This window comes from Mus musculus, chromosome 10 (genome assembly GCF_000001635.26).
Source record: "Mus musculus strain C57BL/6J chromosome 10, GRCm38.p6 C57BL/6J".
Taxonomy (NCBI): Eukaryota; Metazoa; Chordata; class Mammalia; order Rodentia; family Muridae; genus Mus; species Mus musculus.
Window position 1 is genome coordinate 41,608,043 of NC_000076.6, and position 15,227 is coordinate 41,623,269.

The following is a 15,227-nucleotide window of genomic DNA, read 5'->3' on the forward strand; positions in this document are numbered from 1 at the left end:
TCCAGACACCACCTTATCCCCAGTCTACAGGGGCATGTCTCATCCAGACACCACCCCAGTCTAGAGGGGCATGTCCCATCCAGACATCACCTTATCCCCAGTCTACAGGGGCATGTCCTATCCAGACACCACCTTAACCTTTTCTTTTAAAAGTTTGTTCAATTTTATTTTCTGTGTATGAGTGTTTTGTTTTGTCTACATACATGTGTGTGTACCACATGCATGCCTGGCCCTTAGAGGCCAGAAGAGGACAGTGGATCCTCTGGAATGGGAGTTACAGGTGCTTGTAAGTTGCCATGTGTATGTCCTCTGAAGAGTGGCTGCTGACCCATCTCTCCAGTCCCAATACTGAGGGAGCATTTCTTGATTGGAATGTTCATTAGACATTGATCTTATTTTGCTCCTTATCACTGTTATGCTGTTATGATCCGTCTATTTCTCCTCGATGGATGGAGGCCATGATGGTTTCATTGTTGGACAGCAGTTAGTAAGACTGCCAAATATTCACGTTCAGGTTGTGCTCTGAGGCAACCAGCAGTGGATAGGGTCTAGCCTGTGCTTTTCATATGAAGCCCTGTACCCTACCATGAAGCCACACCCACCCAGCTGTTTGCAATGACAATGACTCTCCTTTTCCCACAGTGAGACATCAGCTAACATTGTCACTGTCAGCCTGCCCCTAAGCAGCTGCAAGACATCCTGGTCTTCAGACTCTGGCCTCCTCTGGAATCAGGAAGGGAACAGAAGCCACAAGAGACTTAATGGAAAGGTGGTTCTCACTAGCTTCTCTCTGACAAAGAACCGGCTTTGGGAGGGCTCTGCTAAGCTACAGTACACTAGAGCCTTTACATGACTAAGTTGCTTCTTGGAATTTTAAACTAACACAGCTCATGGGGCATTTCTGACCATGGCAGACATGGCCAATCAATTACTGTACTCTTATAGACAAAACATCTCAGAATCCTCAGCAGGAACAGTAATAAACTGTTGGAACTGACATTTAAAACAAAGGTCATGTTTTTAAACGAAGGTTAGGTTTTTTTTTTGTTTTTTTGTTTTTTTTTTTTTTTTTAAAAGATTTCTTTGTTTTATGTGTGAGTACACTGTAGCTATACAGATGGTTGTGAGCCTTCTTGTGGTTGTTGAGAAGTGAATTTAGGACCTCTGCTCCCTCTGGCCCAAAGATTTATTATTATAAATAAGTACACTGTAGCTGTCTTCAGATGCACCAGAAGAGGATGTCAGATCTCATTATGGGTGGTTGTGAGCCACCATGTAGTTGCTGAGATTTGAACTCAGGACCTTCAGAAGAGCAGTGCTTTCTCTCCAGTCCCAAAGGTTATGTCTGATCTTCAGCATAGCCCAGCCTCTTATCTTACGGCTGAAACAAGGATCCTCAGCACCTCCTCTCCTCTCTCTATGCACGCCTATGCTGGTTCCCAGCTCACCTTTCACAGGCAGTCATGGGAATGGCCTCTCTTTGCACACAGTACTTCCTCAGCAAGCCTGCTTCTTGTGGCCTTGCTCTTGCTATCTAAGCATAGAGAACTTGGCCTCGGAGAACTGCTTGCCTGTCCTCAGGAGAGGGTGAGGTTCAGAGGTGGAAGATAAGGGATTTTCCCAAGACCTTGGGGTCACATGACCACACTGGGTGAAATCCAGAGAGGCTCCCTCCCAGACTCTGGATCTCCACTGCACCTTTGTTTGGCTGAATGCCATGTCTTGGGCTGACTTTAAGTATGTTTCTCTGAAAGAAGTTCATGAATGGAAATGACTGGTCTCCAATGGGGGAGTTACTGGATGGTAGTGAGACTTTTTTAGGCATAAAACCTATGGGCTTGTCTACAGGTCAGTAGTTGGTGTGCTCTTGGAATGGACTGTCAGATTCCAGTGTCTCTCTGTCTTCCTGACCTTCAAAATTATTTATTTTATTTGATCAGAAGTGAGGTTATATTGAGATAGTCTTTTTTTTTTTTCCATTTTTTATTAGGTATTTAGCTCATTTACATTTCCAATGCTATACCAAAAGTCCCCCATATCCACCCACCCCCACTCCCCGAGATAGTCTTATAGTCCAGGCCAGTGTTAAATTTTCTGTGTGGCCAAGGATGACGTCCTTCTCCTCCTGTCCCCAAGTCCCAAGTGTGTCACCATACGCAGCTATGCTTTGCTCATGTTTGACACGATTTCTCCTTCAGACACCCAACTCCAATGTGCTGGGACTCTCTAAGAAAGGATCCTTTCCAGAATCATCCAATGTTGGTGTTCTGCACATGGACTTCCACAGATGAACTAAAAGAACCCTGCTCCTTAATATATAAACTTAAGCTGCTCCTGAAGCTGCTGCCCCGTGTCTCACAGTTCACAGAATCAGTCCTCGGAGTTAAAGTCTTATAAAGCACTTTCCCCAAACTTCCATATAAGGGAGAAGTTCCTCTACATGCCTACAAATGAAGAGTATCAAAAGAGACATATTAGGGGCTGGAGTGTGATTCATTGGCTAAGAACGCTTACTGCTCTTGCAGAGGGCCTGGCTTTGGGTCCTAGCACCCACATGGAGGCTCACAACCACCAGGACCTCCAGTTCCAGGAGAATCAAACACCCTCCTCTGACCTCTGTGGATGCTTGGGCTTAAGAGGTGCACTTACATGCATGCGGGCACAGATGTACAAGTAGGACATTAATATTAGAGGGCACAGGAAGCAGGGGGGCAGGGCTGTGGGGAAGCAACATATGTGCGCGTCACTGTTCCGTGTGGGCCTCACTTTGATCACACCTTTCTGGTCCAAGCCTCTGTCCTGAAACCATTGCACATAACTGAACAGTCTTCTCGGGAGTCCAAGCTCTCCACCTAGCTAAGCCCGCTTCCTTCGCTCTTTAGCAGACATCTGGGCTACTTTTCCTGTCAACCTAAGACAACACTATACAGAGCTAGCACACAGATTCCTACCCCCTTCCCATCCTTGCCTCCTCATTGTTTACTGCAAATTAAACACATCAGAAACAAAACAGGTTCCAGAACACATTTCATCCTACACAAAAATGTAGTGCATTCATGATTAAGTTTTTGGATAGAATTTCTAAAGGCTGATGGCAAACATAGATTGGCCAACATATCTAGAGTGTCGTAAGCTGAGGAGACTGAAGGAGTCTTAAAGGATTGGTGGATTGGCTTGGGACACTTCTCATGAAAGATGAATGCCTTGTAACCTCCCTGGCCTGCAGGTGTCCAGCAAAGCCTTCCACAGGAGAACCTACAGGGAGCAACTTGTAAACACCAAGGCAAGATGGACCCGTCACTCAGTTGGGGGATGAAGAAACTTCATCTCCATTCACCCTCTGACCTCCACTGCTATTCCATTTCTGTTGGTCTTGCTTTGTTTTGTGGTGAAGTCCACTTTCCCATTACTTGTTTGTTTGTAGTCCGCTCTGAGGCACTGAGGTGGAGCTAAACATCTCCTCCTCTGTACCGTCAAAGACCCCAGGAAACACCTCTAACATCTTCTCTCTGAAGTTGGTTGATAACTGGGCTTTCCACCCAGAACCAGTGAATTGTTTGCCTTTGTTCCTAATGCGTGGTACAAAATGCCTGGGACTTAAGCAAGCCCTGAACGAATGGCGGCTGATGTACATGAATGAATGAATGAATGAATGAATGAACGAACAATGCACGGTCTGAAGCAGGCCATCTTCCAATGCCTTTCATCTGTGTCATTAGTGATCATATTATAAATATCACTGCTACTCAAACTCCACACAATACAGGAAGTGAGTAAGCTTCCTAGAAACTGTGTAACCTATAACACACGTTCCCTGTTTTCCACGGTCAAGGCATTGTGGTTAGTGACTGTACAGGTAAGCTATCGCCCCATCCAGGCTGGGAGCCTAGGGAGGCTGGGTTAAGAACACTTGGAAATCTACAAGCCGTGATGAGGAAATATGAAGATGGCGCTTGTCTTTTCCGTCTATCTCTGGGTATCCTAACAGAGAGAATCAGGCCGCAGAATTACTCACAGCACTGGTTAATTATTATTTTCTTCTGAATAGTTCTTCTCCACTGAGTGGAATATTGGACGCTAGGAGACAGTTAAAAACCAAGCACCCTTGTTTGCTTACTTATTTTAGATGTTAGTTTGTACAAAGTCCTATGCCTGATGAGACTCTGGCCTTCCCAGGAGAAAACAAAACCTCATTGAAGGAAAACTCAGCCACCCATCCCATAAACAAAGGACTCCTTCACTGACAAAGACACTCTTATTCTTGGAGCACTGATGTTTTCTTTTGACCTTCTGAGCCAGAAAGTCAGTCAAGGGCAAGAAAGCCAGAAGGTCAGCTTTCTGCTACTGTAACAAACACCTAAAAAAGAACCTAGTTATAATGAGAGAATGTTTATTGTGCTTCAGCGTTTTGAAGTTTCAGAAATAATTGTTTGGCCTGGAGGTTTTAGGTGAGGCCTTGTGTCATGGCTATAGCACCCAGCATGACAGCTCACCTTGCGAAAAATAAAAGAGGGGGAGGGAGAGGGGGGAGGGGTGGATTGCAATGAAGAAGAAACCAGCACCCCCACGTCCCCTTCCATGACCTAAAAGCCTCCCCCTAGAGCTCACCTCTGGGAGGTTCCACAACTTCCTAATAGTGTGCATCCCTGTGTGCTGTACTTAACGCTCCTCTCTGGGAGACAGCAGGCCTACGTGGTGGGATAGCAAGGGCCAGCAGGCTTACGTACCTGGAGTCCGCCTTGAGTTCCCCACTGGAGTCCTTCAATCCCTTCTTTTCATTTGGCTGTCCCACCATGAAGAAGGTGTTTCTGATGGTAGGAAAGTCATCTAGCAGAACTCTCAGGCTATTGCAGTAGGCCATGATCTGACCCCGAAGGGAATAATGAGACATGCGGCGGTTCAACCTGAAGGTTGGAAGAAGAGATGGTAGCCTGAAGAATCGTCTGGCTTTCAGAGAAGGTCCAGTGTCTGCTTCCCTGGGGGGCTTTTCAAGGAGAACAGAACACTCTTGCTGAGAAAGCATGGCCACCTTGGTAAGGCTGGCATTGCCTGAAGGCAGAAGCACAGGTCTATTCAAAGTGCCTCCTGTCCGGACTTCTGATGCTTGCCTGCATGCGAGTTTCCTGTGCGTCTCTCTCTCCAGCAGTGCTGTGGATCATTTACATACAAACCACCAGACTCCTGGTGTGGGGTTCTAGGTGACACTGCTGTTGGCAAGTAAGACTACCCAGTCAGAGAGACGCTACTCACTTTTGGCAATATTCAACTATTAGTTCCTTCTTCACTTTTTCAACATCATCCTGTCAATAAAAGAGAAAAAATAGACCTGTAGAAAGCCAGCTTTCAAATGAAGGTATGGTCAAGTTCAAGTAGAGAGCAGCTATGAAGCCAAGACGTTCCTTCTGAGGGCAGATGTGTCCGGAGACTCTTCTACTCGCTCCTATCTTGCTGAGCACTCCAAAAACGCCGGGCCCTGCTCAGTTTCCATCTGAGCCATTCTCAGGGTTGTGTTTGCTGACAGCAACCCTCAGGGATGAGGTAGAGTCTCTTTCTCTCTAGGAAAAGGGGCAGCTTTGCTATTAAAGAGGTGCCCCACCCAGCTTTGCAGTTTCTGACTGTGAGTCCCACAGGGTACTTGGTAGCTCTTCCACACTGTCTCTGTAGCACTTGGGAGGCAAGGGGAACTGACAGAAACATGGCATTTGTGTTGTCTGCTCTGCTATGAGGAATTAGTTGTCTCTGACCTCAGGCATCCATGGAATGGATATACTGGATACATACAATGGATATATCCATGGAATAGATACAAACATTGGCAGCCATGGAATGGTAAGGGTCTGACTTGTTAACTTGCCATAGGCTAAAATCCCAGAGCAGACAACCCTGATGGAATGTAGCCTGACTTCTTTCTGGTCTAGTTGCTGGTAATCCTGGAGACCTGTTAGGGGCTTATACATTCCACAGAGTCACTGTTTTTTTGAGAATTGCCAGTAAACAATGTGTTTGACTGCTCTTACTGACTACATTAGTCTTTCCTTTCCCGACATAGGGAGGGACAAAGTCTAGAAAAAATAAACCTCCCATCTCCTTCCAGAGAGCTGGGCATTACCAACATGTAATGGATAATGAAACACTGCTGACAACATTGGGAATGAATCTCAAATGATTAAAGGTTTGAGTTTCATACTATTTTCCAAATGATTTTACTAATATTAAAAAACAAACAAACAAACAAATAAACAAAAAACACCCCACCCCCAAAAAAAAAACCTCAAAGAGGATGTAACAGTGGCTTCTGATAAACAAAGTTAACAGGTGACCTACCTTGCCTACCTTGCCCAAGCCACCTACTGCTCAAAAGTAGCAAGTCTCCTGGCACAGGTACTCAGGTGAGTCCGTTTAGAAAGTGACAAGACAAAACAAAAACCAACCAACCTAACAAACCAAACCAAACCAAACAAAACATGGCTTCTGAAAAACATGCATTCCTTAAACACAGCTGTAGTTTCTGAAAAAACTACAAATCTATAGATTCTATCCTGCCGGGGTTTCATTTCCAGCTCTGTGCAGTATGTTTTCAATCACTCTGTCTGAATGATTTAAAGTAACAGATGCCAAAATCAGACTGTTTATTTGCATATATATATGTTATACACACACACACACACACACACACACACACACACACACACACATGTAAAGGAGAGCTTCAGGAAGCCTTTCCCCTTTCACACTCACAGGGCTCTTTATCTGATCCATCATTGTCTGCTTCCTGTGCAGGAATGTGTTCAGCATCAGGTCTCGCAGACCAGCCTTTTCTAGTTGAATGGACACGAAGGCCTCTGGAGCCCTGACAAACAAGAGCAGAGAGCTGAGCTGCGGCCATGGCAGGCAGGACCAGCAGCTCTTGATAACTCAGGCTGAGTGCTGCGGCAAGAGATCAGGCTGATCCGTCTCTACAGTGACTACTTTCTTAAGCGCATCTGGTGACTCACCTGCCACTGTACTCCTTTCAAGACCCCATTGTATCTAAAGCCTGTGTTAGCAGTCCCTCCTAAGATGTCAAAGCCTGGGGCAATGTGACCTCTGCCTTAGTTAGAGATACCTGAACTGCAGGGTCCTTTCAACTAGACACTGTTCTTAAATCTTCCACCTGCACTGGAAATGTGGTCTGAAGATTCCTGGCTTCCAACCACGTGTCCCATTAGCAGTATCTCGAATAGAAGTTTTTTTTTCTGTCTGCTGTCATTTTTCATTCCATATCTACCAAATTAATTCGATACCCTTGTCTCTCAACAAAATAATAGTTATGACCACGTGTGGTCATAACTATTAGAGAATATGTCTCTGTCTTTCTCCATTATGGTGGAAAAAGATCAAGGCACAGTAGTGCACCCTTGGTGGGTACCATGAATCTCAGAGAACTCATCCTCCCATTGTTCTGGTCAACAGTAAAATCTTTGAAATATCGTGAGAGCAGTTCCACACTTCTCAGTCTTACGCAGTTACAGAAAATCTAGAGTGGCCCATTTACCTCCCAGCTTGTGAAGGAGAGCATGACAAAACCTACAGAGAATGAAACAGGAAGTGAAGAGAAGAAAGGCATTGAAGAGGAAGAGGCAGGGATGGGAAGAACCACAATCAAGATGTGCTGACGTCATCAGAGACCGGATCATAGCTGAAGGAGTGAGTGTTCATAGAGTCTTCATATGAGATCTTAAAAAATAAAATAAAACACACACACACTCTGTTTTTGATTGAGTCAAGTCTCTTCCCCCTAGATGCAGTACCTCTTAGAAGTCTTAAATCCTGAAGAATGAGTAAAGGTGTCTGGGGTTTTCAAAGTCGGGGTTAGCAGCAAACACTCTTTGCCATTTGTAGTTCTGGAATCCCTTCTGCATGGACTCACCCCACCATGATGTCTCGGGTCTGAACTTGTTTCCTAAACCATTTGGAAACCAACATGAGTTCAGTGTGTTGGGTATATACACCCCGTAGTACTGCTGGTCCACAGCAGACCCCACACATATGTGATGGGAGGAGGAGACTGGAGAGAAGTGATAGAAAGGGGGAAGAGGAGGGGATGGGGATGGGAAGAGAGACAACACTTTGCACACAGTAGGGGTAAAGGCTCAAAGTAGGGCTATTTCCTGAATAGTTCCAGTTATGTAAAGTGCTCTGAGAAACAGTCGCCATGTTACAAAGTAGTTGATTGGAATTCGCTGTGTGCACCAGCACCTAAAGAACTGGTAACGGACTGCACAGACCTGGAAGATGGATTCCCTCACGAATAGCCAAGCCTATCTGGGTTCTGTATGTCTTCTTTGGCAATGTAACGATAAAGAAGGGACAGTGGGGTGAGGGCGGGCCAGAGAAGGAAATGCAAAATCATTATCTTCTACTGTCCCAGCACGGTTCACTATGGAGATGGTGGATGCCAGTCTTTGATGTTTCATCAACTACGAACTAAAAGAGAAAGGCTAAGCCTTCAAAGGGAAAGTTATCCTTCAACGCCACAGCCAAGGACTTGGCATGTTAAAATTATGTAAGTTGGATGAGGCCAAAAGGAAGAAAATCTCGGAAATGGGGAAAAAAAATCTAAAGTTCCCAACCTCACCCCCACCAAGAGCCCTAGGGCATCCTAGGCTGCAGGAAACAGAAGTCAGGACAGGGCAGTCTTACCAGGCCATACGATGCTGGGAGGGATGAAAACAAAGGTCCTGAGTCCAGCCTCACCTTTGGGTCGTATCTGTTTTCCCTTATCTTCTAGAACCTGTTTCCTGGCCAGCTTAGGAGGGTGGGAAGAGACTCTTGGCCTGTGTGTCGCCATTATCCGGCTTCCTGCCAGCTGGGAGCTGACACCACCGAGTCTGCACTCACAGGATTCCTCATCTGCAATGGCAGCTGTGACCATGCCCACCGTCACCCTATGCCCAGACACTTCCCTCTTTATGCCCTTCCTGCAAGAGTATCCACATCTCTTTCTAACCCTTCATCCTACTATATTTTTAAGTTTCAAGCTTAATTCTAATCTACTTTTTTTGTTGGTGGTGGTTTTTTGAGACAGAGTCTCATTCGGTCCACATCTTTTAAACTCCAACCCAGTGAGTGGAAGTCCCGAGTTACCAGGGAAACTGAGCATCAAGCATCTTCATTTTCATCTGCTTTACCCCTCTTCATTCAGAGCTATAGAATTCAGCTCTCCATTTTACAATAGTAACTTTCTGTACTAAACATTTTTTTAAAGTATTGGCTAGGTAAGTCCTGACGTGTATGCGGCGTGCTCTCCAGTAAGAAACCATCACCGCTGTGCTAACAGTACAACGCCCACACCCATTCTTCTCTCCCTACGCTCCATCCTCCACACTCCTCTGGTTTGGGCAGTTACAGGCTAGGATGGATCACCTAGAGTTTACACAGATTTGTGCAGAGTCTGGTCCTTTTATGTGGCATCATCTGTATTGCTGTGGGTGTCAGTCGTTTGTTTATTTGTACTATTATGTAGTATTTCATTGTATAGATAACGCCAGCGCGTATTTATGTATTCACCTACTGGAGGACTCTTGGATTTCTTTCTACCTCTTGATTGTCATGAATATAACTTCTATGGACATTCACAGGCACACATTTTTGTAAGGCTATGTGCGTTCATTTCTCTTGGTTAAACACCTAGATGTTGAGTGCTCGGTTCATATGGTAGGCACATGCTTAACCTCTCAAGAAAGGGCTGAGTCATGCCCCAGGTGGTTGCGCCATTTTACAGTCTAGTCAGCAGTATTCAAAGGTTCCAGACCTCCCTTGCCAGCACTGGAGGAGGTCAGCCTTTTACATTTTAACCGTCCTAAGTTATTTTTCTCTGATGATTACTGGCGTTGAACATCTTTTCACCCCTCCTTTGCCAGGCTGTGCTGTTGGGGGCTCACTGATTCCTTCCCTTCAGCAGCTATGCGCTTCTGTCTTCTCTCTTCATTCTCTTCCTCCCTCAATCCAGCTCTTGATTTTGCTATCAGACCCTTTCCTGTCCCACAGTTGTAAAGATTCATAAATCTATCCGTACATGCACCTTACGAAGAAGCAATCATAAAATTCACTTTAGTGAAGTTCAAAGAGGGCTGCATGTTTTCCAGAAGATGTAACGTGACGGGGCCAGACATTGCTGAGGGGCCTCCATCCTGTATTCTTCCCGAGGCCACGTCACGTTTAACTAGATTTTGATCTCCTTGATAGAGGACCCTATGGGGAGTTACCCAACTCCATTCTAGGGGGTCAAGGTGCCTTATCTAGCTTATCTTAGCTTCTGCTAAACTGCTTCCTGTGCAAACCTCCTCCTTCAGCGGATAAGGGACATAACAGGATATTTTTGCCTTATAAAAGTGGGTGTTCTTTTGCCTTTAAAAGGCCCTTGGTCTAATTCAGTGATTCTTACCCTTCCTACTACTGTGAACCTTTAATATAGTTCCTCATGTTCAGGTGACCCCCAACTGTAAAAGTATTTCATTGCTACTTTATAACTATAATTTTGCTACTGTTATGAATCATAATGTAAATATCTGTTATGTAATATATCTGCTATATGACCCCTGTGAAATGGTCACTTGACCTCCTCAAAGGGGTCACAATGCACAGGCAGAGAGCCATTAGTCTAAATGCATGGAGCTATACTTGGGTCCCCTAACACTTGAGTGTAGTCCTAGCTAGCTGGAATGAAGACTTTCAATTAGTCATAAACTCTGTCTAAGTGAGCATCTCTAGTGGGCTCCCTGTGACAATAATTGAGCTGAATCATGGAGGATGAGTAGCATCCTTTAGAAAAAAATAAAGTGTGTGGAGGAGTGGGGTGTGTAGAATAGAAAATGTCTAGGACTCTTAAAATAGAGTTCAGAGGGCATACATGAGAGAAAGCTTGGGTCAGAGATCTTGTATAGCTTGATGAGGATCCTGGGCCTTGTGCTCTGGGCTACAAAGAGCTGCTCCAGGTTTTTAGCTACCGAGGCTTGGTTTCTCTGTGCGTTGTATGTGGATGTTCTCAGCAGTATTATTCCCAATGGCCAAAAAAATCAAGGCAACTCATTGACAAGTGGATAAACAAAATGGAATATATCTACATGACAGAATATTATGCAGTAATAAAAAGGAAAGAGGTACAATAAATGGTGCAACACAGATGGACTTGGAAAACATCACGCTAAGTGAAAAAAGCCAAACACAAAAGGCCACACGCAAGATCACATTCATACAAACACAGTAAGTCCAGACACAGAAAGTAGCTCAGTGGTTACCAGGGACCAAGGGGAGGGGATGAGGGAGTGACCCCTGAGGTACAGGGTTTCTTTGGAGAGCAATAACAAACATTTCTAAAATAGAAACTGTCAATGGTTGCATGGCCCCAGGAATAGACTAAAAAAGATTGAATCAGACACTTTCGAAATTTTAATTTTTGTTTATATGTATATGTGCCTGGCTGTGCCTGTTGTATCTGTCCACATGTGTGTAGGCATTCAAAGAGGCCATGTGTGGGGGGAGCATGTGTGTGCCTCTGTGTGGGGTGTGTGTGTGTGCATGTGTGTGTAGGCCATGTGTTAGAGGGAACATCTGAGGAAGCCATAAGTATGTTTATATGTGTGCATGTGTTTTGTATGTGTGCATGTATGTATCTGAGGAGGCCATGTGTGTGTGGGGGGGGGTAATCTGGGGAGGCTACCATGTATGTGTGTGTGATATTGGAGGAGGTCATATATATATGGGGTGGCATATCTGAGGGGGTCATGTGGTAGGGGGAGCATCTGAGGAGGCCAAAAGTATGTCTGTATGTGTGCCTGTGTGTGTGCTCATGCACACGTGTGTATCTGAGGAGGCCATGGGGGGGGTTGTATCTGGGGAGGCTACCATATATGTGTGTGTGTGATATCAGAGGAGGCCATATATATATGGGGGGCATATCCACGGGGGTCATGTGCATGTATGTGACCTATCTGGAGAAGCCACCATGTGTATGTGTATGGTATCCGAGGGTCACATATATATGTGGTGAAGTGGGACATATCTGAGGGGCCATGTGTGTGCAGGGAAGGGGTGTGTGACAGGATGTCTGAGGAGACCACATGTGTGAGAGGGCCTAAGGAGGCCCAAGGCAGAGTCAGAGCCCTTAGAACTGAAGCTATAGGCAGTTGAGAGCAAAGACGTGTGGTTCTGGGAACCCACATCCTCTGGAAGAGCAGCAAGTACTCTACTGCTGGGCCATCTGTCTAGCCCCTGAATTCAACACTTTACAGGAATAATTCTATGTTCTGTGACTTATATCTCTACAACAGAAAGGCAAAAGACAAAAAACTGTGAGGGAAAGGGGCATATCCAGTGTGGTAGTTTTGTAGCAAAAGGAATCAAGGGCCAGCAAGATGGCCCAGGGGGTAAAGGCTTTTGCCATCAGGCCTGATGACCTGAGTCGCATCTGCAGTGGGAAGAGCACTGACTCCTACAGATTAGTCTCTGATCTCTACACATGGGGTGTGGCATGGTCACTGCCCGTCACCCCTGCTACAATGTTAAAAACTTTATATATGTGTTTGTGTGTATTTATGTGTATGTATGTATATATATATATATATGTGTGTGTGTGTGTGTGTGTGTGTGTGTGTGTATGTATGTATATGTGTGTGTGTGTGTGTGTATATATATATATATATATATATATATGTATATATGTCTCTCCTTACATTTCAAAAAAAGAATTATAGGCAGGATAAACAAGAAAACAATGGATTTTTTTTTTAATCAACAAATGAGAAGGGTTAAAAACTAGGGTATTTTGTCCTAGATGAGTCTAGCCAGTTTGTATCCAGAGTAATAAACAAAGCACATCACCACTCATGTAAGGGGAGCAAGGAGGAAGGGAAACAAGGAAATGGGATATTTAATACACGTATTTTTGCATTGCCTGGGGTTCTTGAGTCAAAACTCCCAAGGCCTTGTTATTGCCTAAGTGGCTAGAATAACCCTGAGGAACTTAAGCCTCAATAGCAGGCAAAGTTGGAGGCCTCACCCTCCCACCTTGGTCTTCCAGGGGCCTTTCACCTGCCCAGTTTCTCCCAGAGGTGGGCCTTGGAAACTGAAATTTCTTTCTGCAGAGGTCAAAGAAACCCTAATCTTAAATATACTGATTTCCCTCTCAATATGAGGTAAAACTCCCTTGCAGAAGTAATTTTGCCCTAGGCTCTCAGGACAGGGTAATGAGCCTGTGCCTTGCAGGCATCTTCTGGAGACTGCGAGGGCAAGAAATTTGATATGTCATAACCAAAATCCAGCAGCTGTCTCTTAGTCACTTTGTCTCCAGATTAGACCAAGAGTTGCACACGTAGGATCTAGGACACAGCTCATATCTGTGTCTTAAGATCTAGGACACATGTGTCTCATGTCTGTGTCTCCCGAGGGTCACAATGCCCCTTTGTGATAAAATATCTACAGCCAAACATTAGATGGAGCTTGGGGAGTTTTATGGGAGAGTTGGAGGAAGGACTGAGGGACCTGAAGAGGACAGGGACGCCACAGAAGACCAACAGAGTCAACTAATCTGGATCTTTGTGGGCTCCCAGAGACTGAACCATCAACCACAGGGCATACATGGGCTGGACCTAAGCCCTCTGAATGAATGTAGCAGACGTGCAGCTTGGTCTTCATGTGGGTCCCCTAACAATTGAAGTGAGGGCTGTCCCTGATCCTGTGGCCTGTGTATGAGTCTGTTCCTCCAACTGGGCCACCTTGTCTGGCCTCAGGAGGAGAGGGTGCGCATAGTCCTGCAGTGACTTCTGTGCCAGGGTAGGGGGGATACCCATGGGGACTCCTCCTTCTCAGAAGTGAAGGAGAGCAGGATATGGGGTGAGGATCTGAGTGAAAAGACACTGGGAAGAGAGGGGGGCTGATACCGGGATGCAAAGTGAATGAATGAATGAATGAATAAATAAATAAATAAATAAATAAATGCACAAATATCCTTGAAGCTATACTCAAACCCTCTCCACTACATCAGAAACTTAGGCTCTGGGATACTTTCTTAGCTGCCACATGTGTACTAAGTCAGGGGCTGTTTCATCAAAAAGCCCCAGCTTCACTAAAAACTTAACTGGTACTGTGACTTTTGGTGTCCCCTTTTCCTAAGGACTTTTCAAGATGATCATAGGAAGAAATAGCCTAAAAGAGAGATGGGGTCTGCCAACGTGCTGACCCCCTCATAGTCATTAAACCTTCTCAAAAGTCAAAACTGGGCTGCTAAACACCACTCACTGTCACACCCCAATAATCCCCACTTTTCAGGAGAGCCCAACCTTATCTCTAGAAAGAATGAATCATCCTTTGCTTGGTTTTGCTCAATAAACCTCTGCTTAAATTATCTATGTCCTTTGGCTGAATTCTGTCCTTTAAGAAGACAAGATCTGAGGAGGGCTCTTACCCTAATCAGGTCCTCACTGAACCCCTTAGGACAGGCATTATGGTTGCTTTTCACATTCTCGTCCAAGTCTCTGTGTAGGTCACATGATCCTTCAGGCCCATGTGATGACGTCTTTCCAAAAGGCAGAGTTTGCAGAGTCTCAGAACAGTTGGCCATGCAGAGGCTTGCAAGAAAGTGACTGAGAATCCATCCACATGGCACAGGGAGCACACACCCCAACACTATGGGGACAGTACCCCACAAAGTCAGGGCCCTTCAGACTGTCCACACATCTCTTCATCTGGTTGCTTATTTATATCCTTTTAAGCATCCTTTTCAAATAAACTGTAGAACATGTCTCTCTCCATCCTGTGAGAACCTGTAGCCTAAGGAAGACCTAGGAGCTCCAATTTGTAGCCATCCAATCAGAAGTTCCAGAGGCCTAGACCAGATCTGAGATGGGAGCAGTTGTTGGTACCAAAGTCCCTTCGTCTGTGAGATGCGACACGCTGCAGGTGCGTGCTGACATAATTGAATGTGAGAAGACAAGATGGGTCTTCTGCAGAATATATTGCTTGCTTGCTTGCTTGCTTGCTTGCTTGCTTGCTTGCTTGCTTGCTTGCTTGCTTGCTGTTGGGGAGAAACCTCCATGGCTTTTGGAGTCACACAAGTAGTCTGTGTTTTGAGTGTACACTATGAGAAACTGCATGTTTTCCCTACACAGACAAGAAACAAAAGGTGATAGAAAGCAGAGAGCAAGTGGAGAAAGAAAGAAGGGGAAAGAGGGAGGGAGAAGGGGGAGGAA

The 15,227-nt window shown here is 45.2% G+C and overlaps 1 protein-coding gene across 13 annotated transcripts in view; it reads right to left on the minus strand.

The window, feature by feature from the left end:
• The window catches only part of Ccdc162 (coiled-coil domain containing 162), a 177,677-nt gene that overhangs the window by 69,199 nt on the left and 93,251 nt on the right, over positions 1 to 15,227 (minus strand). For 11 of the 13 annotated variants that reach the window (XR_871443.3, XR_003948818.1, XR_001779633.2 and 8 more), the window contains 4 exons: positions 7,791 to 7,942; positions 6,739 to 6,850; positions 5,251 to 5,300; positions 4,728 to 4,904 (listed from right to left, as the gene is read on the minus strand). Coding sequence is in view for 10 of the 13 variants with exons in the window: in XM_011243230.3 (XP_011241532.1) it covers positions 4,728 to 4,904; positions 5,251 to 5,300; positions 6,739 to 6,850; positions 7,791 to 7,942 (491 nt within the window). In the remaining 3 variants the exon portion in view is untranslated. Of the gene's footprint in view, positions 1 to 4,727; positions 4,905 to 5,250; positions 5,301 to 6,738; positions 6,851 to 7,790; positions 7,943 to 14,443; positions 15,139 to 15,227 lie in introns of those variants that run through there. The other 2 variants (XM_017314138.1, XM_011243234.3) reach the window with 2 other exon arrangements.